We start from the raw sequence: 23,987 nt of genomic DNA on the forward strand, positions 1-23,987 counted from the left end.
TGTTTTATTTAAAATAAAATTAAATAACACAATAATCCTTCTTTGAAGTCCAACTCTGTTTTCAACACTAACCCTATGCATTATAAGTTACATCACAAATTCTCACTGGTGGTTACCACATCCCATAAAGCTAATCGTCCTACATGGCAAAATAAATAATTAAAACATAATGAGGTAAATAATGACTAGAATGTTTAATATTTTTCCCATAACTTAAAGGAATGAAGGTGAATTCTGGCGTATTTGTGCCATAACTTAAAATCTTTATTTTTTTGGGAATTTATGACAAGGCTTATGCAGTTATTTCGGATATTTTAAATGGGTATTCCGGGTGGTTCTCAACTCCCTTCCAGAACAAGAAATTGAAAATACGTCCATCCTCGCCTTTGTCCAACTTTCTTAAACGATTGATTTCAGCTGGAGTCAATTCGAAATCGTAGATGTTCGAATTTTCCTGTAACAATTATAAAAAATTGATAAGAAAATTTCAGATACTGAAAAACCACATACACAAACACATAATAGTTTAAAAAATGTGACTAATATATTCACAGAATAGATTTGATTGGTATTTTAATAGATACATGGAAGATGGTCTATTAGGGTATGATATTGATTTAAAATGTATGATCATTTGTATGACTTCCAGTGCCATGCTTGTGTAAATACCTTAATCCTATTCTCGCTAGTACTTTTAGGAATGACAACGACCTTCTCCTGCACTAAAAAGCGCAAGAGCACTTGTGCCGTCGTCTTGCCATACTTTTCCGCGATATTTTTTACCTCTGGGTGCCCCAGCAGATCTGGGAATTTATCCGGGCTGAAAAAAAAATAACTTTTATTACTTTTCGACTATCTCGTAAAACTGCATGATGAATTACTGCTCGAAAAGCAATGTTGCCTTAGATAACTTAAAACTATTATCTCTTAAAAACATCAAGAATCATCAATATCTTGGTGTTTTAAGTTACATACCTGTAATTATACTTATTCACAAAATGGTCCTTAGCGCCCGGGCTACCGAGCGGCGCGTACGCAGTGACCACTATATCGTTCTCCTCACAAAACTTCCGCAACGCCACCTGCTGGAAGTACGCATGCAACTCCACTTGCAGTACTTGCGGCTTGAAAGATGACGCTTTCATTAACTTGGCTATTTGGTGCTCGTTGAAGTTTGACAAGCCTAGATTTCGGATTCGACCCTCTTTCTGGCACTCTTCCATCACCTAAAAGAAAATACAGTTGGTGCAGAGATTAGCGTGTTCATGATATTTTTTTTTGTAATTTGAAATATAGTTAAATAACAGTCATAATTAAAATAATCATAAGCTCGTAAGGGTCGCAAAGTGCGTGCAAACATTTTTTTTAATCTTCGAAAGGTTTCAAATCTCTCTATAAACATATTATTTGAATCAATAACTAAACTTTCACAGATTCTTTTCTTACCTTCCAAGTACTGACATGATCAGTTTCCATATCCAGCTCATATTCCCCATTTTGTTTCACAACTGGTGTCAACGTCTCCGGGTCGCAATAGAAAGCAAACGGAACATGTATCAGATACAAGTCCACGTACTCCAGCTGCAATCGACTGAGTTGAAGATCGACGAACTTCTTCACGTCGGAAGCTCTGTTACCGACATGTGGCAACTAAAAAGAACTGAATTATACTTAGAAGTGGAATGAAGTAACTTCCAATAAATTTAAACAATTGGAAACCATAATATTTTAATAATTGCAGACATAAATATTAAATGCATGCCAAATTTTATTGTATTCCATTTTCCAGTTTCCTCTGTTCGTATCAAGTTCATAAAACACGTAAAAATAATAAGAAAATTCAGTTTTTTTACCTTCGTTGTGATAAACAAATCTTTTCTTGAACCGTTTCCATCTTCGATCCACCTTTTTATTGCTTTTCCGATAGCTTCTTCGTTGTTATAATTAAATGCTGTATCGATGTGCCGGTAGCCTAATTCCAAAGCTTTATACACAATGCATTCTATAACATCTGATGAAGCCTAAAATTTATAACACAGTATTACCAAAATCACATATCTTGTTATTTGACTACAAAAACTCATCATCTCTCACTAACCTGCCATGTACCTAATCCTAGAGTTGGCATCAAATCTTCAGTTTGTGATAATTTTGCAAATTTCATTCTTCCAAAAAACTTTTTATATTCACGGGTCGTATTTGATTGTACAAGGAAGGACTTTGATTTTCCGAATCCCTTTACTGCCACACAGTATAAGCCCCTGTTTAAGAATAATCTGATGGACATTAGTATTGGCTCTCTGCCAAAAATTCTTTTTCTGTTCTTGCGATCACTCGTGATAAAAAAATCCCTTCTTATTATAATAATGGCAAAAGAACAATAAGTTCACGGCAGATGATAATTAAGGTATTATTTGTGACCTTCGTATTTTCTTGGCCACAGTTCTTGGCCTAAGTATTGATTTTGATTGAAAATAAAATCATCCGATTCAAATTTCCCGGTCGTGTGCAGACACGCAGAGGTTCGTTCTAAATCGTTTGTGTATGAAAGGGTTCAATATTTTTAAATATTTAATTTATTGACTTGAAAATGCTTTTTATGCATGGGAAATACTTGTATATATGTTTATATTTTTGTTATTGAAGTAAATTGTGTTTTAAAATATTATTCTATCAAATGTACATTTAGTAGATATTTTATTAGATCATGTTGTTCAATGTAAATTAGTAATACCATGGTGTTTAAAGATCTACTGGTAGCAAGTAGATATTATATCGTAGCTGGATATCTGTAAAAGTAGACAAAGTTCTATGCGTTTTAAGGTGGTTCTATGCAACCGATACCTATGTAATAAAATATCTGTTCAAGATGTGGTTCAAGCTGTGGGTTCAAGACTCAAGTTCAACAAACTTAATATCAACGTCGAGTGTCAACTGTCATGTGTCAACCAAATACCAATTTAGTCAATAACGCTATTTTATGTTTAGATTTTGTCTCCCGCCTTTTGAAATAAAAATTGAAAATTGTAAATAACAAAATAAAAACTTTTGTTCCAAATTTGTGTAAAAATAAAGTTGAATTCTGTAATATTCGATAGAAAGGCCGAAAATGGGCGTAAGTAGTTCTTTGAGTTATTGTAAAATTCTTTGTTTATCCTATTGGTTTTATAGGTTTTATTGGCGCTAGTTGAAGCTTATGAAATGACCACATTTATATTTCAGAAAAAAACAGTCACAAATGTAAATAAAAACAAGGAAAAGCGGCAGGCACGTAAGTTGGAACAACGTCGTATAGCTGATGGCATGGCCCATGTTACAAAGGCTAACAAGTTAGAAGATCTCGCTTCCTTGTGCAAAGAACTCTTAGTATACAAGAGTAATGACCTTGATGTGGATATGTACATACAAAGAGTAACAGAGCTGGATAAAAATGTATTGAATTGGGCTATAGATCTCACCGAACGGAATATGAAAAGTTTGTAAGTTATAAATTTTCAGAGTAAATTGTAACGATCTTATTTAAGCTTAATTGGAATCATAGCAATGAATTTGCTCTCATTGATTAAAAATATCATTATAGAGAAAAAAAATTTGTTTACATCTTTCTTTGAATTTTTCTAAGTGGCTTTCAACAGATACTTAATTTATTCAAGTAATTGTGGGTATAATATCTTAGATAATATAAGGCTTTGACATTTAAAAATTATTCAAAATCATAATAGTTATAAGTACAAGTTGTTATATTTTTACCCACCATATTATTAATAAATTGAAAATCAATGGAATTTCATCGAAGTTGAGATGTTTCAACTGTTGTACACATCTCTCCTCCTAACTATCTTCAAATACAACAATCATATAATAAAATCTCTCCATTACTTTTTGAGAGAAAGTGCGACAAATACATTTTTGCAAATCTAATAAGGATAACAAATATTTCCAGATATGAGACATGCGCATGGGGTTGGAATCGTGACCGAAAAGTTGAAGAAATGACTGACGATGCAGCCTGGTACTTGATCGCCAAAGACAATAAAGATAACCTCTTGGCGTTCTCACATTTTAGATTTGACATGGATTTCGGAGATCCTGTTTTATATTGGTGAGCAGGGTTTGATTTTTTTACACCGCCTTGAATGAATCAAATAATTTATGGATAATTAAACCTCCCTCATAAGTTGTTTTTGTACATAATTAGGAAAACATCTAAAATATTGATCTATACTACAACATTCCTAATTTAATTGGTTTAATGAATTATTAGTTACCATGAACTGGTTTGTGAAATTATGGCTACTAATATGGAGTTCATAATTTATAAAAAAAATGAATGCTATCAATTAATATATTTATTTACATAATGATCAGTAAAGCTGTGTATGAATTAATTGAAATTCATTTTAAATTGAACATAACACAACAAAATTATATTGAAAGTTTGTTGTATTTCTTTCATAGTATGTAATACATATTTTAATATTAAATAGATACATACATCAAATATTAATTAAATAAATTGATAAGAATTTCATTTAAGATGGTACTTTTGATCATAATTTTCTACAAGTCTCACATAACACATCCCAAGTCAATACAATAATGACAGAAATTTAAAACTTCTACTGGAGTATTTTTAAATTATAAATGCAGAACTAACAAAAACTGGTTTGAAATATACAATTAATAACGTATAATGAACACGAAAATATAAACATTAAGTTCAGTTTCATATTAGACCATAATTATATTATGTTCTGTCCATTGATGAGCTGATAAGGTTGTCTACAATTATATATTATTCAAAATGGGTTGCACGTGGCATGCGCCATTTACGACGTTCACGAGCAACAATCGACTTGAACGCTCATAATTAATATCTCTTTACTGTACTGTCATCATATCTATGAGAATGTAAGATAAAACTACTTTCCACATATTATTACATAACTGTAATTAGGAGTAAACAATGATCATTAAAACAAGAAATTATCTGATATATTGTATACTAAGTACCAATGAACACATTGTATTTAAAATTAAATATACAAATAATTTAATATGCACATAATATTTTCTAAAAATAAAACTATTCACACTACCGCGTTAGCCTATGCACGACTAATTTGTCTTTATTTTATACACCCACATAAAGGTGTGTAAAATCGTAATAGTTTTCCTAAACAGAGTCTTTTGCGCCATCGCTTGTTTGGGCCACCACCGAATGCACCGCGTGCATAGATAACGAAATAATTTATATAAAATGTATGTCGTCATCGCTGTTAACGTAATACATATTAAAAGTACGTCTAAAAGGAGATATTCTGTCAAAGACAAGTCTAAGGCTGGCGAACGGAGGTGCGACGCCCCCTTGTGCCTCAAAACATATTCTATCCAATAGATGCTCGTCTCCAAAGGCGGCATCGGTCGATCCAAAAACCTCTCACGGAGCTTTAGCGCGTTATCTTTAAATCTGAAAAAATACAATTACCTAATTATAACATTCTTGAAAGTCACGTTTTATCATTTGTCATTCAAATTAAGATTATTGACCGCCGAACGATATTATCTTTATCATTGTGTCATTAAAATTATATTTCGAAGACGAAACATAAATAACATATTTTTTTATGGTTAGGGAGCCAGGTGCAAATTTGGTTAACTATTTCCTCTCAAGAGATAATTCGTCAGACGCATGAGAGTATAGTATTATAAAGCCTCGTGAACGTCAGCTGGCGCTCGGTTGGGGGGGTGAGCGGTTGTAGCCTCCCACGCACATAGGAAAAAAAAATACATTCATTCATTCATTTCCTCTCAGCTAAAAATTTGTCAAATTGTAGCTAACCCAATATCTCAAAGAAAAAAAATAGTCAGCTGGTTACAACATGGTGTATTATACGTCAGCTGGTGTCTCGAACATGAAAGTTAAATTTAAAGAAAAATTTATTTTCCGTTATTTCCTCTCAAACAAAAATTTACCTGATGATAGCTTATATGTAACTGTGGATAAATATATATGTCAGCTGGCTGTATCTTGGTGGAAAAACCGTCAGCTGATACGGGAGGCTACAACCGCTCTTCCCCCCAACCGAGCTCCAGCTGACGTTCACGAGGCTTCATAATACTATACTTTGATGCATTTTACTAATTACCGCTTGAGAGGAACTTGGTCATAAAATCTGCTGCTGGCTCCCGGACCATTCATAATATGTACACATGTTACACTCGATCTCACCTGTGATCATTGAGCAATTTTTGTAATGATTCTTTTAATGTGTCCTTAGTAATTTCTTGTAGGGTTAAAGTGAGTGAAAGGCCCCGATCATTCATAGCTCGTGCGTTTAGTGCTTGGTCCGCATACAGGGGTACAATAAGCATCGGAACCCCGCAAGCCACTGCCTCTTGAGTGCCCAGTAACCCACCATGTGCAATGAAAACTTTTACATTCGGGTGACCTGCAATAAACCATATTTAACATTATTGATAAATTGTAGAATTGTACAACATTTAAATACATTCAGGTTTGGTATATTATCATTGCGTATTGAAGGCTGTTCGATGAGTGCTTAAGATACTTTTTTCTGGTAAAGATTATAGTTCTATTTGAACTACTATACATATTTCTTATGCAACAAACAGCCACCGAGTGACTTATATACGTACACAATGTTTTGTACTGAGGTATCCAATCCATCGTAAAGACGTTTTCAGGGACAGTTAAATTACTGGATAGCAGTTCTCGATTCATTTTCACTAGGAATATTTGAGGCAATTCCGACATCACGTGGAATATTTGTGCAAGTTTATCAGTCGGTATTGTTTCTATCCGCGACATCGATCCGAAACTCCAGTATACAACACCTTCGTTACTGTTATCTAGAATATTTTGCAAATTCTGCAACAGACAAAATATAATTAGTTATTTTAAATTTCACGGGCAGATAAAACCGGTTTTGTTTAATATATTAAATTACCCAATTCAAACAATGACGATTGTATATAATATGCAATCGTACGCTATCGTTGTCCAAAAGGTCTTAGGTGCTACTTCGATAATTTGATACGATAGATCTTTGACGCTAGACAGCATAATTTGGGTTAATTATTGTTATTTACCACAATGAAGTCATATTATTAAAGGACAGAAAAATTATGAAAATAACATATCACAACTTTAAAGTAATAATATAATGCATTACGAAATGTACAAAACGAAGATTGTAGGAGTTATCAATAGAAAAAGTCACCTTTGGCATGGCCTGTGCGTCGTTGAGATGCAGTCCACCGACTTCTACCAGAGCGGGGACTAAAGGTCGCACTTCATTTATACTAAAGTGACTGTTTGACAGAATCAAGCTGTAATTTTGTGCTAATGCTTCTAACTTATCGCCGGGTCCGAACATTCTGTCTGCTATCACCTAAACAATAAAATAATATGTATTGATTATTCGCAATTGAATACTTCTAGTAATATATTTAATTCAAACTTTATGATTAATTTTTACCTGGGAAGCTGCCTGCGATTTATATTGGTACATTATTTTAGCCCAGTTGATAGCGATAGTGTTAAAGAAACGTTCCAATAAGTTCATTCTTTGACCGTAGCCTGTGACATAAGCTGGTATGTACGATGGTCCTTCTGGATTAGCAATTTGGTCGTTGACCCACGGCAATGGTACACTTGACAATAATCCTACGACGGGCGCGTTAAACCTCTTCCCAAACGGTAGGAAGCATTCACTCCCGAATACTTCGACTATAATCAAGTCAAACTTCTCCGTAGAGTTGAGCAACGATATGACTCCGGGCATCTGGGATACAACTTCACACGCATGAAGGCACTCTTTTATTATCTGCTCCAAATTATTAATGAAATTAGGTTTGATTGTAGTTTGCAGTTTCGTCAAGTTATTCGTAATTTCAGGTATCGTCCCTTCTAAGCTTATCTGCTCCAAATTTGGCGGTGGATATTTCTGTGAACAAATATGAAATAAACTAAATTATATTGTTGTTTATTAGATCAGAAACATTAATCATTGCAAGATTTACCAACGCGAAGAGACGAACGCGTGCCGCGCGATAACACTTGAGGATAACCAGCCATAAGAGGTCATGTAGAAATAAAATATACAGCTTTCTTCGATTAAACAATGAATTTGGATCAATCTTCGTTTTCGATATTCTACACATACATTTAACATTTTTAACCAAACTTTAAAATTATGAAGGATTATCAACTATGTAATAATTACAAATGACAATATTGTTGTTATAAATAACAACTTATTTTATAGTCCAATTCCATTAATACAATATAAAACATGGCAATTCAAGCAAATCGAAAACCAGGATGCATTTCACTTCCAATTGTAAGTTATCTGCTAGTTAAAAAGGAATTCCATCTTTTATCACTAAAAAAGTTACTCAAAGGCATCGTTTGTGTTTTCTTATCACGTACCTAGTTAGTTAGTGTGTTTTTAATTTTCTATGCTTTTATAATTATGTTACTCTGTAAAAATACCATAAAACTATTTGGGGCGATAAGTACTGTTTCTAGAAAATATGATTTGAAATATTAAAGAGTACCAAACATAAAGTTATAAGTAATAATATCATACGTATAAAAAGCTAGTTATTAATTATGGTTTGCTTTCTGAATTTTCAAACTACTGATTTTGCAGTATATATTAGTACACCATTATCTATTGCGTGCTATCTAATAACGAACAGTTGCATTATTATTTCTAAAAGCTCGTGTAAATTTAAAAAGCTTCAGTCATCTTTTATCTGGACTTTTTATATTGATTTTTTGTTACATTAAAGAAAAATCAAATAAACAAAAATAAAATACATACGTTGGGAAAGTGTGAGATGACGGTCAAATGATGTTCTCTCTTGACGAGGGCATCAATAATGCGACCGTACATCGCGTAGTGGCTCTTGGTGTTGGTGGGCAGCACGGCGAGGATCCTCGCCGCGTGCACTGCGGCGGCGCACAACAGCACCGTACATAGGACCCGCTGCATCCCGCTGTGGCTCGACACTGATTGCATCCCGTCGCAGCTCAGCGTTCACACCAACCACCGGCCCTCCGTGACGTCAGCGCGATCTCGTACTACACTGTACTTCGGTGCACTGATTTGCACCGGTTTTCTTTCGTGGAAATGTTGTTGTTTGCATTTTCGTATTGCTCATTCATTTCTGTGTAGTCGTAAAATAAATGATCGATTAGTGTAGTACCGAAGCTTGATTTTTCCACAATAATATTATGTTGGATTGAACTTTTATCGCTTTATTACTTGGGAGAACACTAAGGACATCTGGCCAACATTCATAACACGTACTGTATATTTCATTTTTATATATAGGTAGATAAGAAAATATAATGTAATTTCAATAATAATTGTTAAACTTATCACCCACACTCGTAAAAACCAAACTGTCATATGGAACTGTGCAACAGCAATATTAGCTTAATTCGTAGAAGACGGACTCTAGCAAAATGGTTTAACCAAGGCCAAAAACTAGGCAGGCTAGCGTAGCGTAACAGACAAAGTAATTCACAAGTAGATAGTAAACGTGATTAACTTTTCAGTATACAAGAAGGGTGAGTATAAGTGAGATATTGTTTGCAGTTACGAGGTACAAGTGGAGGCGGACGGTCGGCGGCGCGGGCTGGGCCAGCGAGTGCTGCGCGTGCTCGAGCGGGTCGCGCTTGCGACGCGGATGCGCTGCGTGCGCCTCACCGCGCTCACGCACAACCCCGCCGCCGCAGCCTTCTTCAGAGCTTGCGGGTGAGTTGTGTAGGCACGTGGCGGCTCGGAACATCGTACGATCCGATGCGCAGAAAACAGTAGGTATTAGCGGGACGCTAAGGGACCCGCACAGCGCACTCGCAACTGCACCTAACTTCCGAACCGCCTAAGTTACCTAAGTTTGAATCGAACTATATGCTGTAGTAAAATTGCAGTTTATAAGCCGTATCTTTAAAGCTTGCGAGTAAGGAGACGTATCTTTCCCGTTTTCTTTAGGGCGTACTGGTAAGTGTAGTGTACTAAAATGAAAGTTTATAAGACGTATCTTCGCTGTGTTCTTCTTCGCCGCTTTCTTTAGGCATTGTAGCCAAGTGTTTTGTACCAACATGAATGTTTATGAGGCATATTTTCGCTGCGTTCTTTAGAAATCACGGGTAAGCGATAGGTATATGAACATAGAGCTTACTAATATGAACAATTTGTAATAAGGTATTTTACCTACCACACAAGTTGATGTCCGTATCTTGTTAGCAAAAATATGGTGTGGTGGAGCCATATCAAATTTTGAATAAATCGTATATTATATTCAATACAAACACTCCAGTTATTGTTATCTTGTTGAGGACAATACGTTGTACGTTTCTGTCATGTACGTTGCTCGTGGAAATCTATAATTTTGAATATGACATGCAAGTTAAAATGCACTTTTCCATACTTTGCACTTTGAAATAATAGTGCTTGTCGCAAGTTCGATAGGTGGCGAGCAAGTGGCGAGATTTGGAACTAACGCCATCATCTTGTAGAACGTCATACGATGACAGATCGTTGAGTGAAGTGTTTGGTGCTATTATTTTTCCCTATTTACAATATTTTTACTAGTCCCATTTCAATAAATCAAATTACGAGGCGGTATTCTAACTTCCGTCTTTCGCCTTGCCGGTGCGACCTAGCCTCTCGTTCTCGACCACCCCTTGATCCCGATTCCCGCCTCGTGATCGAATTTTATCTATTCTTTGAATTTTATTCATTTATAGAGCATTTGAATGCTAAAAAACCAAATAACAAATTCGTCATGCATTACCCATAAATATTTATAAACATAACAGAACGGAAACTAATATTTATCATTTGCTTTTTGACCTTTTAAAAAGTGTGCTACTTCTAAAGTTATATCACATGTGGATATCAATAGCACGCTTGAGATAAATCAAATTCGTTTGGTTTGTGACGATTAGAATATTCAAATAAATGTATCCTCAACTTTATAGTACTAAGTAATACAAATTTAAAAAAAAACGAAGTAAAATACCTACATCGTTTATGGATAAGTAGCTACCCTTTTATTTTGTAATCTAAGGTAGCTACGTAAAACGCAACAAAAAAAATAATTTCTGAACGATTTCATTTGGCCTAATGCTAAGCCTAGATCGATATCTAGGCATAGTAATTAGGTCACTACCTACTACAATAACTATCTAACGGTAGTTAATCATGCAATCTACTCATCGATATTTGTTCCGTGCCAAAGGGTAAGACGGGACCCTATTACTGACACTTCGCTGTCTGTGTTTTCAAAGATGATGTATTTATAAAATTGTAAGTAGACGAAAAAAACTTTAAGGAAGAAGTTGGTCAGAAAGGATTTGAGTGTAATAATAATAATATAATGTCAATAGATATAAATCACAGATATCAAAACATCGCCGACTGCCGATACCAAATGGTCTGTCTCGGTTGACCCAGTAACCATTCACAGATAAGCATAGGGTTGTACGCTTGTTAAGTTCAACGAAAGGTCTAGAAATTCAACACAATGGGAACGTATGTTATTTAATCTCGAACTTCACCAAACCACCAGAGATAATGGGAAAAGTAATAAAAAATGTGTTTAGATTAGATAGAGCTTCACATGTCATCTGTAAAATTTAACAATCCATACTAATATTATAAATGCGAAAGTAACTCTGTCTGTCTGTCTGTTACTCAATCACGCCTTAACTACTGAACCAATTTGCATGAAATTTGGTATAGAGATATTTTGATACTCGAGAAAGGACATAGGATAGGTTTTATCCCGGAAATCCTACGGGAACGGGTTTTTCTTTGAAAACGCGGGCGACGCCGCGGGCGGAAAGCTAGTTGCTCTATAAGTCTATGAAAAGAGAACTTAAAGTTTCTTAACGTTACACGTACCGCCAATACCAATACGTGGTATTGGCGTACCAACAATTTTTAAATCATTGAACGAGTAGGCGGGATATGCAATGCGAGAGATTGAGGCTCGGCACGATTATTGTACATGAGCCTTAATATTTTATCACGCATTTGTTTATCAAATAACATAAAAAATAGTAATATGATAAGGCAATGAACTCAATTACTGCTGCTCAGGGTGAACCGTGAATGAATATGAAATGCTGGGTCAAACACATTTGACACTATGTGCATTCGATAGATAAAGAAATAATACATTACTTTTTGCGCATCCACCGCCAATTAAAGAAAAAATGATAACATAAACCATAAACAAAGGTATATAATATTATTACGTAACTTATTTTTTGACCAATAATTATTTTTTATAAAAGTTAACGATTATATTTTATGATAAAATAAAATAATGTAATACTTACCTGTATTATCTGCATTTTTACATTATACATATTTTATTTTAATTTTTAATGGTAATAAATTATAGTACCTTTAAACTTTTAGTATCTACTGTACCAGATTTTGAAGTTCAAGGTTCAAAGTCACTTACATATTTAGAATATTTAATATTTATAATAGATATACGATTTAAATTATTTATATTTTTTTTATTGGTAATAGGGAAGCGCTTGACCACAATCTCGCCTGATGTTAAGCTGAGATGTGGTCTAATGCTAGGCGTCCATTACAGGCGGATCGGGCCGGGCCGCATCGCAACGGGCCGTCTCTAATGGACGCGCTGTTTGCTCCTGCGTCCACCTGTACGGGGCGCGGCGGACCGCCTAGGCGGATTTTATCTAACAGACGCTCGCCGCTCACATCCGCCTGCCTGCGTCCACTAGACGGGTCGGGGCGGGCCGGGCCGCAGCGCACCGCCGGCAGAAATCCGCCTGCGAAGCGATATCCGCCAATGCGTTGCGGCCCGCCCCGGCCCGATCCGTCGCTAATGGACGATGTTTCATACAAAACATAGGCAGGCGTATTTTTGCGTTGCGATGCGGCCCGGCCCGATCCGCCTAGTGGACGCCAGCCATAAGATGGAACGCGCTTCCCTAGAAGGTACCTGTTCACTCTACGCTTGAAATATAAAAATGCCTAGTTACGGTTCATAGTAATTATGTTACGTATCTAAGTTTAATATGTAAGAATATTTAAATTAGAAACGAGGTCTAAAGAATGCTCTGCAGTTTTCATATGAATTACCTAATGTTGTACTCGTTGAAAGAGAAAGATTAATTTTGTGATCATTACTTCTTAGGCCAGTGGAAACTAACATTAAATTCGCAAAGCACGATGTAGTTCTGAATTTTTGGTATTTTGTTTGGATCAGTTAGGGTGATGTAAATCCCAATTTGCAACTTCGAAAAAGTTGTGCTCGCTGCGCACCACGTGATAAACTGCGAAAATTTTGGACTTTTTTTCACTTTTTGCTCTAAAAGTAATAAACTATACGTTTCCGACAAGTATCATTCAGTACATAAATTAAGGTTATTAAATTTGCAACAATTTAAGCCTAATTACAGCTCTCTAACCCTTATAACGACTAAACTGTGGCCATTCGAAGATGGTTCATTTTTCCCGAAATATTGAAATTTTTAGTTTTGCTCCCGTTTGAAGCAAAATATTGGCAAAAACCGCTCGTTCTATGAGAAGTTCGTATAATAAAGTTGTAGTGCATTTAATTTTCTTTCATTAGAGCATAGAACAAAGTCTGTGAGACAAATAGTTCACACACAATATCTGAAAAACAAAAAGAAGATAGAAATAGATTTTTAAAGAATTGAAACTGAGAGCATATAAAATCATAAAAAGGATAATACTTTTTCATTTGCAGGATAGGTAATTAACAAAATTACAAAATTTGGGAAAGTAGGAAAAAAGATTATACGCAAATAATAAACTGCGAAAATTTTGGACTTTTTTCACTTTTTGCTCTAAAAGTCATAAACTATGCGTTTCCGACAAGTATCATTCAGTACATAAATTAAGGTTATTAAATTTGCAACAATTTAAGCCTAATTACAGCTCTCTAAATCTTATAGCGACTAAACTGTGGCCATTCGAAGATGGTTCATTTTTCCCGAAATATTGAAATTTTTAGTTTTGCTCCCGTTTGAAGCAAAATATTGGCAAAAACCGCTCGTTCTATGAGAAGGTCGTATAATAAAGTTGTAGTGCATTTAATTTTCTTTCATTAGAGCATAGAACAAAGTCTGTGAGACAAATAGTTCACTCACAATATCTGAAAAACAAAAAGAAGGTAGAAATAGATTTTTAAAGAATTGAAACTGAGGGCATATAAAATCATAAAAGGGATAATACTTTTTCATTTGCAGGATAGGTAATTAAATTTGCAACAATTTAAGCCTAACCGCAGCTCTCTAAACCTTATAACAACTAAGCTGTGGCCTTTCAAAGATAGTCTATCTATTAGATAGTCTAACTATTTGTCTCACAGACTTTGTTCTATGCTCTAATGAAAGAAAATTAAATGCACTACAACTTTATTATACGACTTTCTCATAGAACGAGCGGTTTTTGCCAATATTTTGCTTCAAACGGGAGCAAAACTAAAAATTTCAATATTTCGGGAAAAATGAACCATCTTCGAATGGCCACAGTTAGTCGTTATAAGGTTTAGAGAGCTTTAATTAGGCTTAAATTGTTGCAAATTTAATAACCTTAATTTATGTACTGAATGATACTTGTCGGAAACGCATAGTTTATGACTTTTAGAGCAAAAAGTGAAAAAAGCCCAAAATTTTCGCAGTTTATCACGTGGTGCGCAGCGAGCACAACTTTTTCGAAGTTGCAAATTGGGATTTTCATCACCCTAACTGATCCAAACAACGTACCAAAAATTCAGAACTACATCGTGCTTTGCGAATTTAGGGTTTTTTAGTGTCGATTTCTACTGGCCTATTCTCCTCTATTTCCCGCTACAAAAAAATTGGTATACACCAAACATGGGAAAGTATAATAATGGTTTAGAGAGCAGACGTAGAGAGCAGATTCAAGTAGGTAGCCTTATTTTTTTTCAAGAGCCTTATTGACCGTTTATTTGACTACTAATGAGAAATCTCTTATTTCTCCATATTCTTATTTTTCCATGTTATAGATAGTATGAGTACACGCAGGGCGATTCAGGCTTACAACAATAGCTTTAATTGTAATATCAATCACGTTTATATTCGTGTTCAACGCGTGTTCTTTCTTTACACTAAAAATTCATCGATTTAAATAGTATCGACTCATTAGATCCGGAATTATAGTTTTAGTGAAAAATATTAATATATTTATAAGAATGTTAGTTATATTACTCAACATATTTTACAATTTCAAAATCATTAATTTACATTTAAAACATAATATTGCAAGGTTGCTAGGTTAGGTTAGCATATAAATCTATTATAACATCTCAAATATCAAGATGATATAGTGTTTGAGCATGTGTGGTATCGTATCTGACCGCACGCGATATTACGTTCGTCGCGGAAACGCGGGCGCACTATTATCACCACAGAGCAATCTCACGCGCAGTCTGCGTGCATACAATTAACGCAGATTAATAAAAATGTTTTGGTTACTTGGTGCATTTAATAAGGTGATAGTATTTGGAGATATGATGAGTGCATGGCTATATATAAATATAGTGTAACTGCGTTGTACGAGCATTAATTGAGCTTTGATTTTAATTTGTTTTTTTGTTACACATCCGTAATCCATTTATTCCAGTGTATGCTTTAGTATCCAATTTTTTTTGTATATTTCTTTCTCGTATACTCTGTATTTCAATTCATAGACATCATCGTTATACAGATGATTACAAAATATAAATAGAGGGGGTCCTTTTATATATTTTGTAGACAATTGGCCAAGTTCAAGTCTGAACTTTCATTATTTCCTCAGTAGTTTCCAAAGTAACTAATTGATATATATATATTTTTATATTCAACAGGTACAGCTTAGACGACACAAGTCCGCCCAAAGAGGAAGCCAACCATTACGAGATTCTCAGCAAGGCCACGTGTATGGAGGAAGATAGCGACACACAAGCACCGAACACGTAGTACCCTAACATTTTAAATCTAGACAATAAGCTCAAACAATTTATTTGTACAATTTTTAAATTAAATCTGTGGAAGTAATAAATGTTTGTAATAAATTATATGGTTTCATTTTATCCGTAATTTAATCCTTGTGAATGAAATAATGCATAATATCATACCATCTTGACCTCTTAACCGCACTGAATGTCAAGAGCGAAATATCTTGAAATATTATAAATCTTACATAATATAATTATTTATATTATATTATATTAGAACACTTGTAGAACAAGTGTTCTAATTTTTGATAGAAAATTTTATTGGATAGGGTAAACTGGTAGTCAAAATTATACATTCGACTACATATCGTATAGGAGCTACCAACGTTGACAAGAGAGCATTTTAGTATAGTTGGTTCTTTGATATACTGTTCCTCTTGCTATTTCGGTTAGAGTCCGGGCTGTCTGGCTGGTCGCAGTGGTTGCGTTTAGTAGTGCGCATCTTATCTGCACAGGAAAATATCCTTAATTTAAAGTCATTTTTTAACGCGTAATTTTTAATCTTTTGCCTTTAGATAGATCCATGAGACATAATTTTTTTATTGCAAGATGTTTTTTTCGTTGTTAAATAGATGCCAGACGCAATTTTTTATTTCAAAATCATTAAAATGTCATCGAAATAAGTGAAATTCCATCAACATGAGTCCCCGTGAAGGATATACTATGTATAATATTCATTTTACCATTTACAATTTTTTAGCAACAATCTACCATGGTGCCTCCTTTTCCCAACGAACCTCAAATAGGACGTTAATGTAAACTTGATAAAAACCAACTATCATCAAATTCATATTAATACCCAAAAGTGTTATAAATATGAAACCATCTATTAAAAATATTAGTTTACTAATTATTCAATATAAGTATTAAAAAAGTATAATATAATATAAGTAATAAAGTTATTACTTACCTTTTAAGCGGAATCATGTTGATGTAATTTCACTTATTTCGATGACATTTTAATGATTTTGAAATAAAAAATTGCGTATGGCACCTATTTAACAACGAAAAAAACGTCTTGCAATAACAAATTTATGTCTGATGGATCTATCTAAAGGCAAAAGATTAAAAATTACGCGTTAATAAATGACTTTAAATTACGGATATTTTCCTGTGCGCACTAATAAACGCAACCACTACCGCCAGCCAGACAGCCCGGACTCTAACCGAAATAGCAAGAGAAACAGTATATCAAAAACCCAACTATACTAAAATGACTTTTTTTAAAACGTTAATAGCTCCCGTACCAATAACTCTTGCGCATTCTTCTAAATATTTTTTTTTTATCATCGGAGTACGCAGAGGAAGCTTACACAAAGAAGTAAAAATTCAAATTCAAATCATTTATTGCATCCCAATACATATAAGCAACCTTATGCAGGTATTGCAATACAATAAGTCATATATATATCACATACATTTAAATTTTAGAAAATACAATATACAACGTATTATAACGATTATCTTGATATTCAGTACAATAAATATGTATATACCCTACGAGTAAATAAGGAAAATCATTCGCTAATTTTTACTTACTATACTTTAAGTAACGCCTAATAGGATTTTAATGTTTTTTTTTTATTATCCTTTGGTAAAGTATAATAACTGGTAAAAAATGTGTGTAAAAACTACGAGTCTGCTTACTTATTTTATATTGTATAAACGCCAATTATGGTTGAATAAACATCCATGACATCATTTTGTATGCGTTAGAAGCCAGTGAGTGTATCGCCCTCATATCACGCTTGCAACAGTGTACACTGTAGCCGAATAATACTGTATATTGATGGATTAATTATGAAATGAGTAAGAAAAAATTTAAATCCTTGAACTATTTCCTTAAAATTCACGATCTATGCGAAAAGTCTCGGTAATGTTTGAGCGATGAACGCATCTGGATTCATTCTCTGGTAGGGACTTAAAAAAAGTTTAATAAGTAACTTGGGATCAGAAAGCGCAAAAACTGTTTATTATTGTTTATTATCAGAGTTAAAAAAGTAAAGGCTTAGGAAACGGTTTTAGTCTATTTCCGAAACTGTTATGATGCCATCAAGATGAATTAATCAAAATAGTGATTTGAGAGTTTAAACTTTAAACATTGCTTAAGTTGAAATTAAGGAGAATCTTCATAGGGCTGATCTACCTTTACCAGAGCCTCTCTACGTACTAGAGAAGAGAGGGCATCGGCGCCATCGCTACTAAACTATTTGTAACACGAGTTAGAGTCAATCGTCTCAAACCATTTTTTTTTTTGTTATATTGATTGATTTTAATTGATAATTTTATTCATATTTTTAATACGATAAACAATATTTATTTGTTAGATTGATTGGTTTAAATTTATAAGTAATAAGAGGCAGAATATCTACAAAGTGTATGACTCACTAGCCGGCCCGCTTCGCCGCGCCGCGCTTGTTGCACAGATTTTGTTCGTGGTGTCCTCTCTATAATAATACCTCAATAGATTGAATACATAATTTGATAATATATCTATCAGTGCCGCAAGACAACACTTGCGGATTAACCAGGCGCAAAATCAAGTATATATTTATACACCTACCTAACTCATATTATGTTCACAAACTTTCGCATTTATAATATTAGTATATAGGTTGTTATTGTTAATAAGCGTACTACACATACATACATATCTCAGTGTATTGTAAGTTGTGTTGTATGTGTTTACGATTATACGATGATATTACCTCTAGGTAAGGTCGTAATTCTCGTTGCTATAGAAACCAGCATTAAGATAATTCACTTTTTAATTGTTATGTACACAAGACCGTAGTCCTATGCCGTAGTCACGATTAAACGAATATGGGTGGGTGCACAGTGGGTGCCACTTCTTTTTTTCATATCATTTAAATATCTAAAATAGACATATAATTATTTTATTTATTTATTTATTATTACATACATCAATTATTTTTACAGGATTAACCCGATGCGGTATTGACTAATGACTAACAATATAATTCATTTTATTATCATATACCTATTTCGGGGTTGGTACGAAACAGATGATACCTAAAATTTAACCACTAAAAAAAAGTGCTCTTATAACTATTACACAAACATAAATATTATAATAAAATTGCTACTAAAAATAAGCACTTTGCAAAATGCACATTTGCGAAATGCGAAGAACACAATAATTATTAGTGCCTTTTGAAATGCGCTATGCTATATTTGTGAATGTGTGAAAATATTCTTATAGGCGAAATCATTTTACACTTTGATTTGATTTCCTGTACACAACTCACAAGGGTTACATAAGAGTTGTAATTATATTTATTGATAAAGTCGTAGACTCGTAGTAGTGTCTTATCATTTACTCAAGCTGTCCTGATTAATTAGCCATAACCATGTTGTAAACGATATTAAAACAACAAAATACAATTCAATAATATTTATTTGACTATAAAACACTTTAAATTTCTATCACAGACTATAATATACAATCAACTCATTTTACATCCTATAAACAGATTAAAAGTTCATTAATTCTATGTGAATTCTACTTTTTATACTTCATATTTTATAGTTGAATGAAAGTTAATTTAGAATGGTAAATTAAGAAAACTGTCTGATGACAATTTTCGTATCAACTCCAACTTTCGACGACAACATGTCTTTTGAACATCATAAATTATCACCTGTATAATATCCTATAGCTAATACATATATAATTTATACGTTGCTTATACGATTATTATCAGTCGATAGCTTCAACATCTACAGTTGCTTCATAACTACTATCATTGGAGTCACTTTCAGAGTCAGCACGAGCGTAAAGGTTCTTAACAAAGTCTATTCTTTGTGGTTCTACATTTTTCCGAAATATAGGGCCTGCACCTGTAGATAGCATGTCTTGATCTTTCCCAGAAGGAGTAAGCCATAATCCATTTGGCAAAGGAAGTCTTTGGTTAGTCGATGGTAAAGCTACGCTTTGTGGTGGTTGTATATTGCCACTCTTTTCCCTTCTTTCGCGAGCTCTCCTATTTTGGAACCATATTTTAATCTGAAAACAAAATAAATGAGATATAAAAGTGAAATACGTTTACCTACATATTGTATACTAATATTATATAGCTGAAGAGTTTGTTTGATTGATTTAACGCGCTAATCTCATTAACTACGAGTCTGATTTCAAAAAATATTCCATCGTTAGATTTGTACGTGATCCCGGAGTGCTATGTATAGGTACAACTGGTGAAGCCGCTTCAGAACTTTAATTGCATAATTATTGGAGCATTAAGTTCTTAAAACATTTAATAAATCACTGACAACTTAATAAAGTTCTATGTAACTTTTTACATTATTTATTATATTGACTTACTCGGTCATCTCTCAACTGCAAGGCCGCAGCCAATGCTCGTAGCGCAGGCGGTGCGAGATATGGCGAGCGCGAGTACGCGGCCTCCAGCGCCGCTGCCTGCGAGGCCGTGAAGGGAACCCTCGCGTGCCGACCGGACCGACGTGACCGACACGCTGTCGTGGTTCCTGGTCAATTTAAAATATTATTACTGTCTATTTCTGTATAATAATGTAGCCGCGAACAATGACGCTAGATTCGAGGAAGAAAGATTCTAATTACACTGAAAAATTGCTAAATTTTCATGCAGGTTCTCTGACTAGCGTACGAAAAGCTTAATTGGGAGATAGAAGGGTCTTCGTAAGTTCGTACAGGTGGAGAGTAAATTAAAAAAAAATAATCATAACAATATCTCTTGTGGTTGTAACACTTTCATTAGGCTCCCGAGTTAAGCGCGTGTGCCGCCGCTTTACTCGACCACTGCCACTACATACGACCATCACCGAGCTGCTTCGCGAGGCTGCTTGCTCTATGTGGACCCGCCTACTACTATAGATTGTTTTTATTGAGTTAAATTATAAAACATCGGAACATATAATATGTGTCCGATATTTCTAATTTTACATGTACACTTTAAACCACGATTCGGATATAGTATACATCTTTTGACTCTCATTACAGGGTGTAATAAATTATTCAATTCCATAGCAACAATTTCGCACATATATTTTTATTGTAATCAGGTACTAACGTGGTAGCCGCGGCGGCTGGTACCTCGTGCAGCACAACCAACTGGGTGCTTGGCTAACTTCTCTACTACTCGAATCATCACTCAATATCCTCTCTATACTAAAATCAGAATTGCACTTAGAACTGGACTGCGCGGGTGAAAGATCCATGACTAAACGAGATAAATTGCTGGGTCATCCCTTATACATTTCGAAATGTACATATATAAAGGGAGGGGCTCCAAAAAGACCCGCCTCAAATACAGATGTTTTAAATAGGGTCGCATCCCTTAATTTTGATATCTATTGTGTCTTATCAGTGGTTACATCGATGGTATCACGCACCAATGACTTCACGAGTGTTGTGACGTCGGTTCATTCATACGCAGGCTTCAATAGGAAATTGATACTGTTTACACACAAAAGAATGTTATTACTTTAAGGGCATGTGAGAAAATTAATTTGTAATTTAGATTATTTTACTTTTGTGAACGAATAAATTGACTTGTAAAATGATATGGGATTATAAGATCAAATTATTATGTTCCACATTGTATGAAATATTAGATACCTACATTATATTCAATTATTTTATAAATTATGCAATTTTCTGAACATTGTAAAATACCTATTATAAATGTACCTAATAATTTGGGTGTGTGCTTTCATTTCTTTTTGTTACACTTAAAACCAAACAGCGAAGAATACGGGTAAAATCATTCTTCTTATTATAGTCTTCCATCAGTAGATATAATTCATAATTGGTATCATTTTACAATCGTGGGTAGATGCGCCAAATTTTATAAATGTTGCTGTGGTTGTGACATTTTACTTTCGATGTGATAGGTACATTTTTTTACACCACGATAAATGAGTCGATTTAAAATAAAAATCTTTAAAATTTTTAGGGAAAATTTTAATTTTTAATACTTTTTTGTGTTAAAAAATATTATTTTGGTATTTTTAAGGTTTCCCATACAAAATAAAAATAGGAAGAATTAATAAAATTGTGGACCAGGTAGGTAGTGAAAAATGTCCGAGTAGGTGACAATTTTCGAAGGAACTTAATTTCTTCCATTCTTTACAAAAAGTTCGATAATATTTTTCGAGTACCTACCTAATTATGAGTAGGTCCATCACCTGATCTACCGTAGGTAAATGAGATGCTCTTATCAGGACATAAGATACCTAACACGAAAGCATCCAGTTTTGAATTACATATTCATTTTGAAATATGTCCAACTACATAATTACCTTTTCTCTTCATTTAATTATACAAGCCTACGCTAACATGCCTAACTAGACAATAATTGATCATCAAAAACATAAGTGGTAAAATATAAACTTAGTACAACAAAAACCTATATATACACTTAGTTACTTAGTACTTGTTGTACTTAGTACAACAATAACCAGTATATAACTATCTAGACCAAAGTAATTCACTTATCGTAATTTATAAACAAACAAGGCATTTATAACAATTATCTTAATAATACAAGCAACTACTATTGTATTATATCTCTATTAAGATATCATCAACTGATTGTGCAACCACTAAATCCGTTTTTCGAGTGTCACATTATTTTATTGTTGTGGCTCTTTCAAATAGAAACGGACAAAAAAAGCTTCGCCTTTATGCTTCGGAGTTTAAATAGATGGTTACAATTTAAACGGTATTTTCTACAAATCAAGGGACACACAAAAACTACAATCACCTATTAACTATTTAGCATTGAATTTACCACACTATACATATACAGGGTGTCCCACTATTGGTATACTAAGCGCGAAGGGACTTGTAGTTTTGCATACACTGATCACGTAAAAAATACTTAAACAAAAAAATTACGTCAAAAATTTTTTGCTAAATTTTTCCTGAAAATCCATGTTTTCTTCTCTAGCTTCGCGCAGCCGGCATATACCGCTTCTCTAATGTGAACATTTTATCTATGAAAACATAATCTTAAACGATAGCTCACTTGCTGGTGGCAAAGTTAGGCGGGTTGCTTGTTAGGGGTGTACACATAGAGTTTTAAGAATTCATCTATTTGAAAAAAAAATGCGTCTGGAATTTTATAAGTATTTTTTACGTACTCAGCGTATGCAATACTATAACCTCCTTTGAGCTTAGTATACCAACAGTGGGACACCCTGTATAATTCCGGATTTTTATTCGCAGAAAAAAACGACATGCAATAGATAATTACGTTTACTTATATTGCACGCCTCATAAGCGAAGCGTTGAGGTGGGTACTACTGTCACTTCGCGCAAAACATCTGATTTTTCAAACTTAAAATGTCTTTATGTATCATACATTGCACTTGTAAGATAATACATACACACATATATTAAGAAAAAACACTATTTTTAACGTTCATGATATTTTTGATGTCATTTTTGTTATTTAAACTAGTTAAAAAACAGTTTAAAAAAGTTCTGTCTTGGACGTCCGTGTGTCTGTATGTGCTGATCCTTTTTCTTGTTAACACGATAGCGACCGAAATACTTTACTAATCGAGTCTTTTTTTTCTCTTACGCTTGAGTATGCTCAGGAATAGAACCCTTTCATTTTTCAGGGTCTGATTCGATGTGGTTTAATTGTTATTAAATAAACAAAAATAATAATTAATAAATATTTATTAAAAAAAAATTATTTAATTAATGAAATATCTTTTTTTTATATTTCTGTGGTCCCCAGCTAACCGCACTTTGAATAAGTTAGAAGTAGGTAGTAGGTACTAGGTAGGTACCTAGGTATTGAATAGATTTTATTTTTATGTATTGCATTATAGTAATTTTCAACAGGCTTTATACCTCGAGTGCAACTCAATTTCAACAATTTAAAACCTGTATCGAGGTTGCA

At 34.0% G+C, this 23,987-nt stretch overlaps 3 protein-coding genes across 3 annotated transcripts; 1 reads left to right on the forward strand and 2 right to left on the reverse strand.

Annotated features, from left to right (window-relative positions):
• Positions 1-17: 17 nt before the first annotated feature.
• LOC149480385 (1,5-anhydro-D-fructose reductase-like) lies at positions 18-2,428 on the reverse strand. Its single transcript, XM_089706377.1, has 6 exons — positions 2,099-2,428; positions 1,854-2,021; positions 1,447-1,650; positions 976-1,226; positions 670-820; positions 18-454 (listed from the first exon to the last, which is right to left on the reverse strand). Exons 1-6 carry the CDS (start codon positions 2,285-2,287, stop codon positions 293-295), a joined length of 1,125 nt encoding a protein of 374 aa, XP_089562503.1. The 5' UTR covers positions 2,288-2,428; the 3' UTR covers positions 18-292.
• A 519-nt stretch (positions 2,429-2,947) lies between these two features.
• On the forward strand, positions 2,948-16,128 carry Naa40 (N-alpha-acetyltransferase 40). The gene is made up of 5 exons (XM_089706378.1): positions 2,948-3,115; positions 3,223-3,479; positions 3,944-4,102; positions 9,633-9,791; positions 15,922-16,128. Exons 1-5 carry the CDS (start codon positions 3,110-3,112, stop codon positions 16,031-16,033), a joined length of 693 nt encoding a protein of 230 aa, XP_089562504.1. The 5' UTR covers positions 2,948-3,109; the 3' UTR covers positions 16,034-16,128.
• Positions 4,987-9,150, reverse strand: LOC149480387 (UDP-glucosyltransferase 2-like). Its single transcript, XM_089706376.1, has 6 exons — positions 8,853-9,150; positions 7,503-7,970; positions 7,245-7,415; positions 6,661-6,892; positions 6,233-6,452; positions 4,987-5,470 (listed from the first exon to the last, which is right to left on the reverse strand). Exons 1-6 carry the CDS (start codon positions 9,048-9,050, stop codon positions 5,119-5,121), a joined length of 1,641 nt encoding a protein of 546 aa, XP_089562502.1. The 5' UTR covers positions 9,051-9,150; the 3' UTR covers positions 4,987-5,118.
• Positions 16,129-23,987: the final 7,859 nt, after the last annotated feature.

This window comes from Colias philodice, chromosome 18 (genome assembly GCF_061535455.1).
Source record: "Colias philodice isolate Cphi_HAF_F1 chromosome 18, ilColPhil1 Martin Lab GWU primary, whole genome shotgun sequence".
Lineage (NCBI taxonomy): Eukaryota > Metazoa > Arthropoda > Insecta > Lepidoptera > Pieridae > Colias > Colias philodice.

Bases quoted from the DNA above. Each gene is read 5' to 3' on its own strand.
- LOC149480387 (XM_089706376.1), bottom strand. From the start codon at position 9,050: ATGCAATCAGTGTCGAGCCACAGCGGGATGCAGCGGGTCCTATGTACG. The intron at 7,416-7,502 runs GTAAAAATTAAT...TTTATTGTTTAG, and splicing joins AATCGCAGGCAGCTTCCCAG to GTGATAGCAGACAGAATGTT. The intron at 6,893-7,244 runs GTGACTTTTTCT...TGTCTGTTGCAG, and splicing joins ACGCACAGGCCATGCCAAAG to AATTTGCAAAATATTCTAGA.
- LOC149480385 (XM_089706377.1), bottom strand. From the start codon at position 2,287: ATGTCCATCAGATTATTCTTAAACAGGGGCTTATACTGTGTGGCAGTA. The intron at 2,022-2,098 runs GTTAGTGAGAGA...TATAAATTTTAG, and splicing joins TAGGATTAGGTACATGGCAG to GCTTCATCAGATGTTATAGA. The intron at 1,227-1,446 runs GTAAGAAAAGAA...ATTTTCTTTTAG, and splicing joins ATCATGTCAGTACTTGGAAG to GTGATGGAAGAGTGCCAGAA.
- Naa40 (XM_089706378.1), top strand. The intron at 4,103-9,632 runs GTGAGCAGGGTT...TATTGTTTGCAG, and splicing joins GGAGATCCTGTTTTATATTG to TTACGAGGTACAAGTGGAGG. The intron at 9,792-15,921 runs GTGAGTTGTGTA...TATATTCAACAG, and splicing joins GCCTTCTTCAGAGCTTGCGG to GTACAGCTTAGACGACACAA.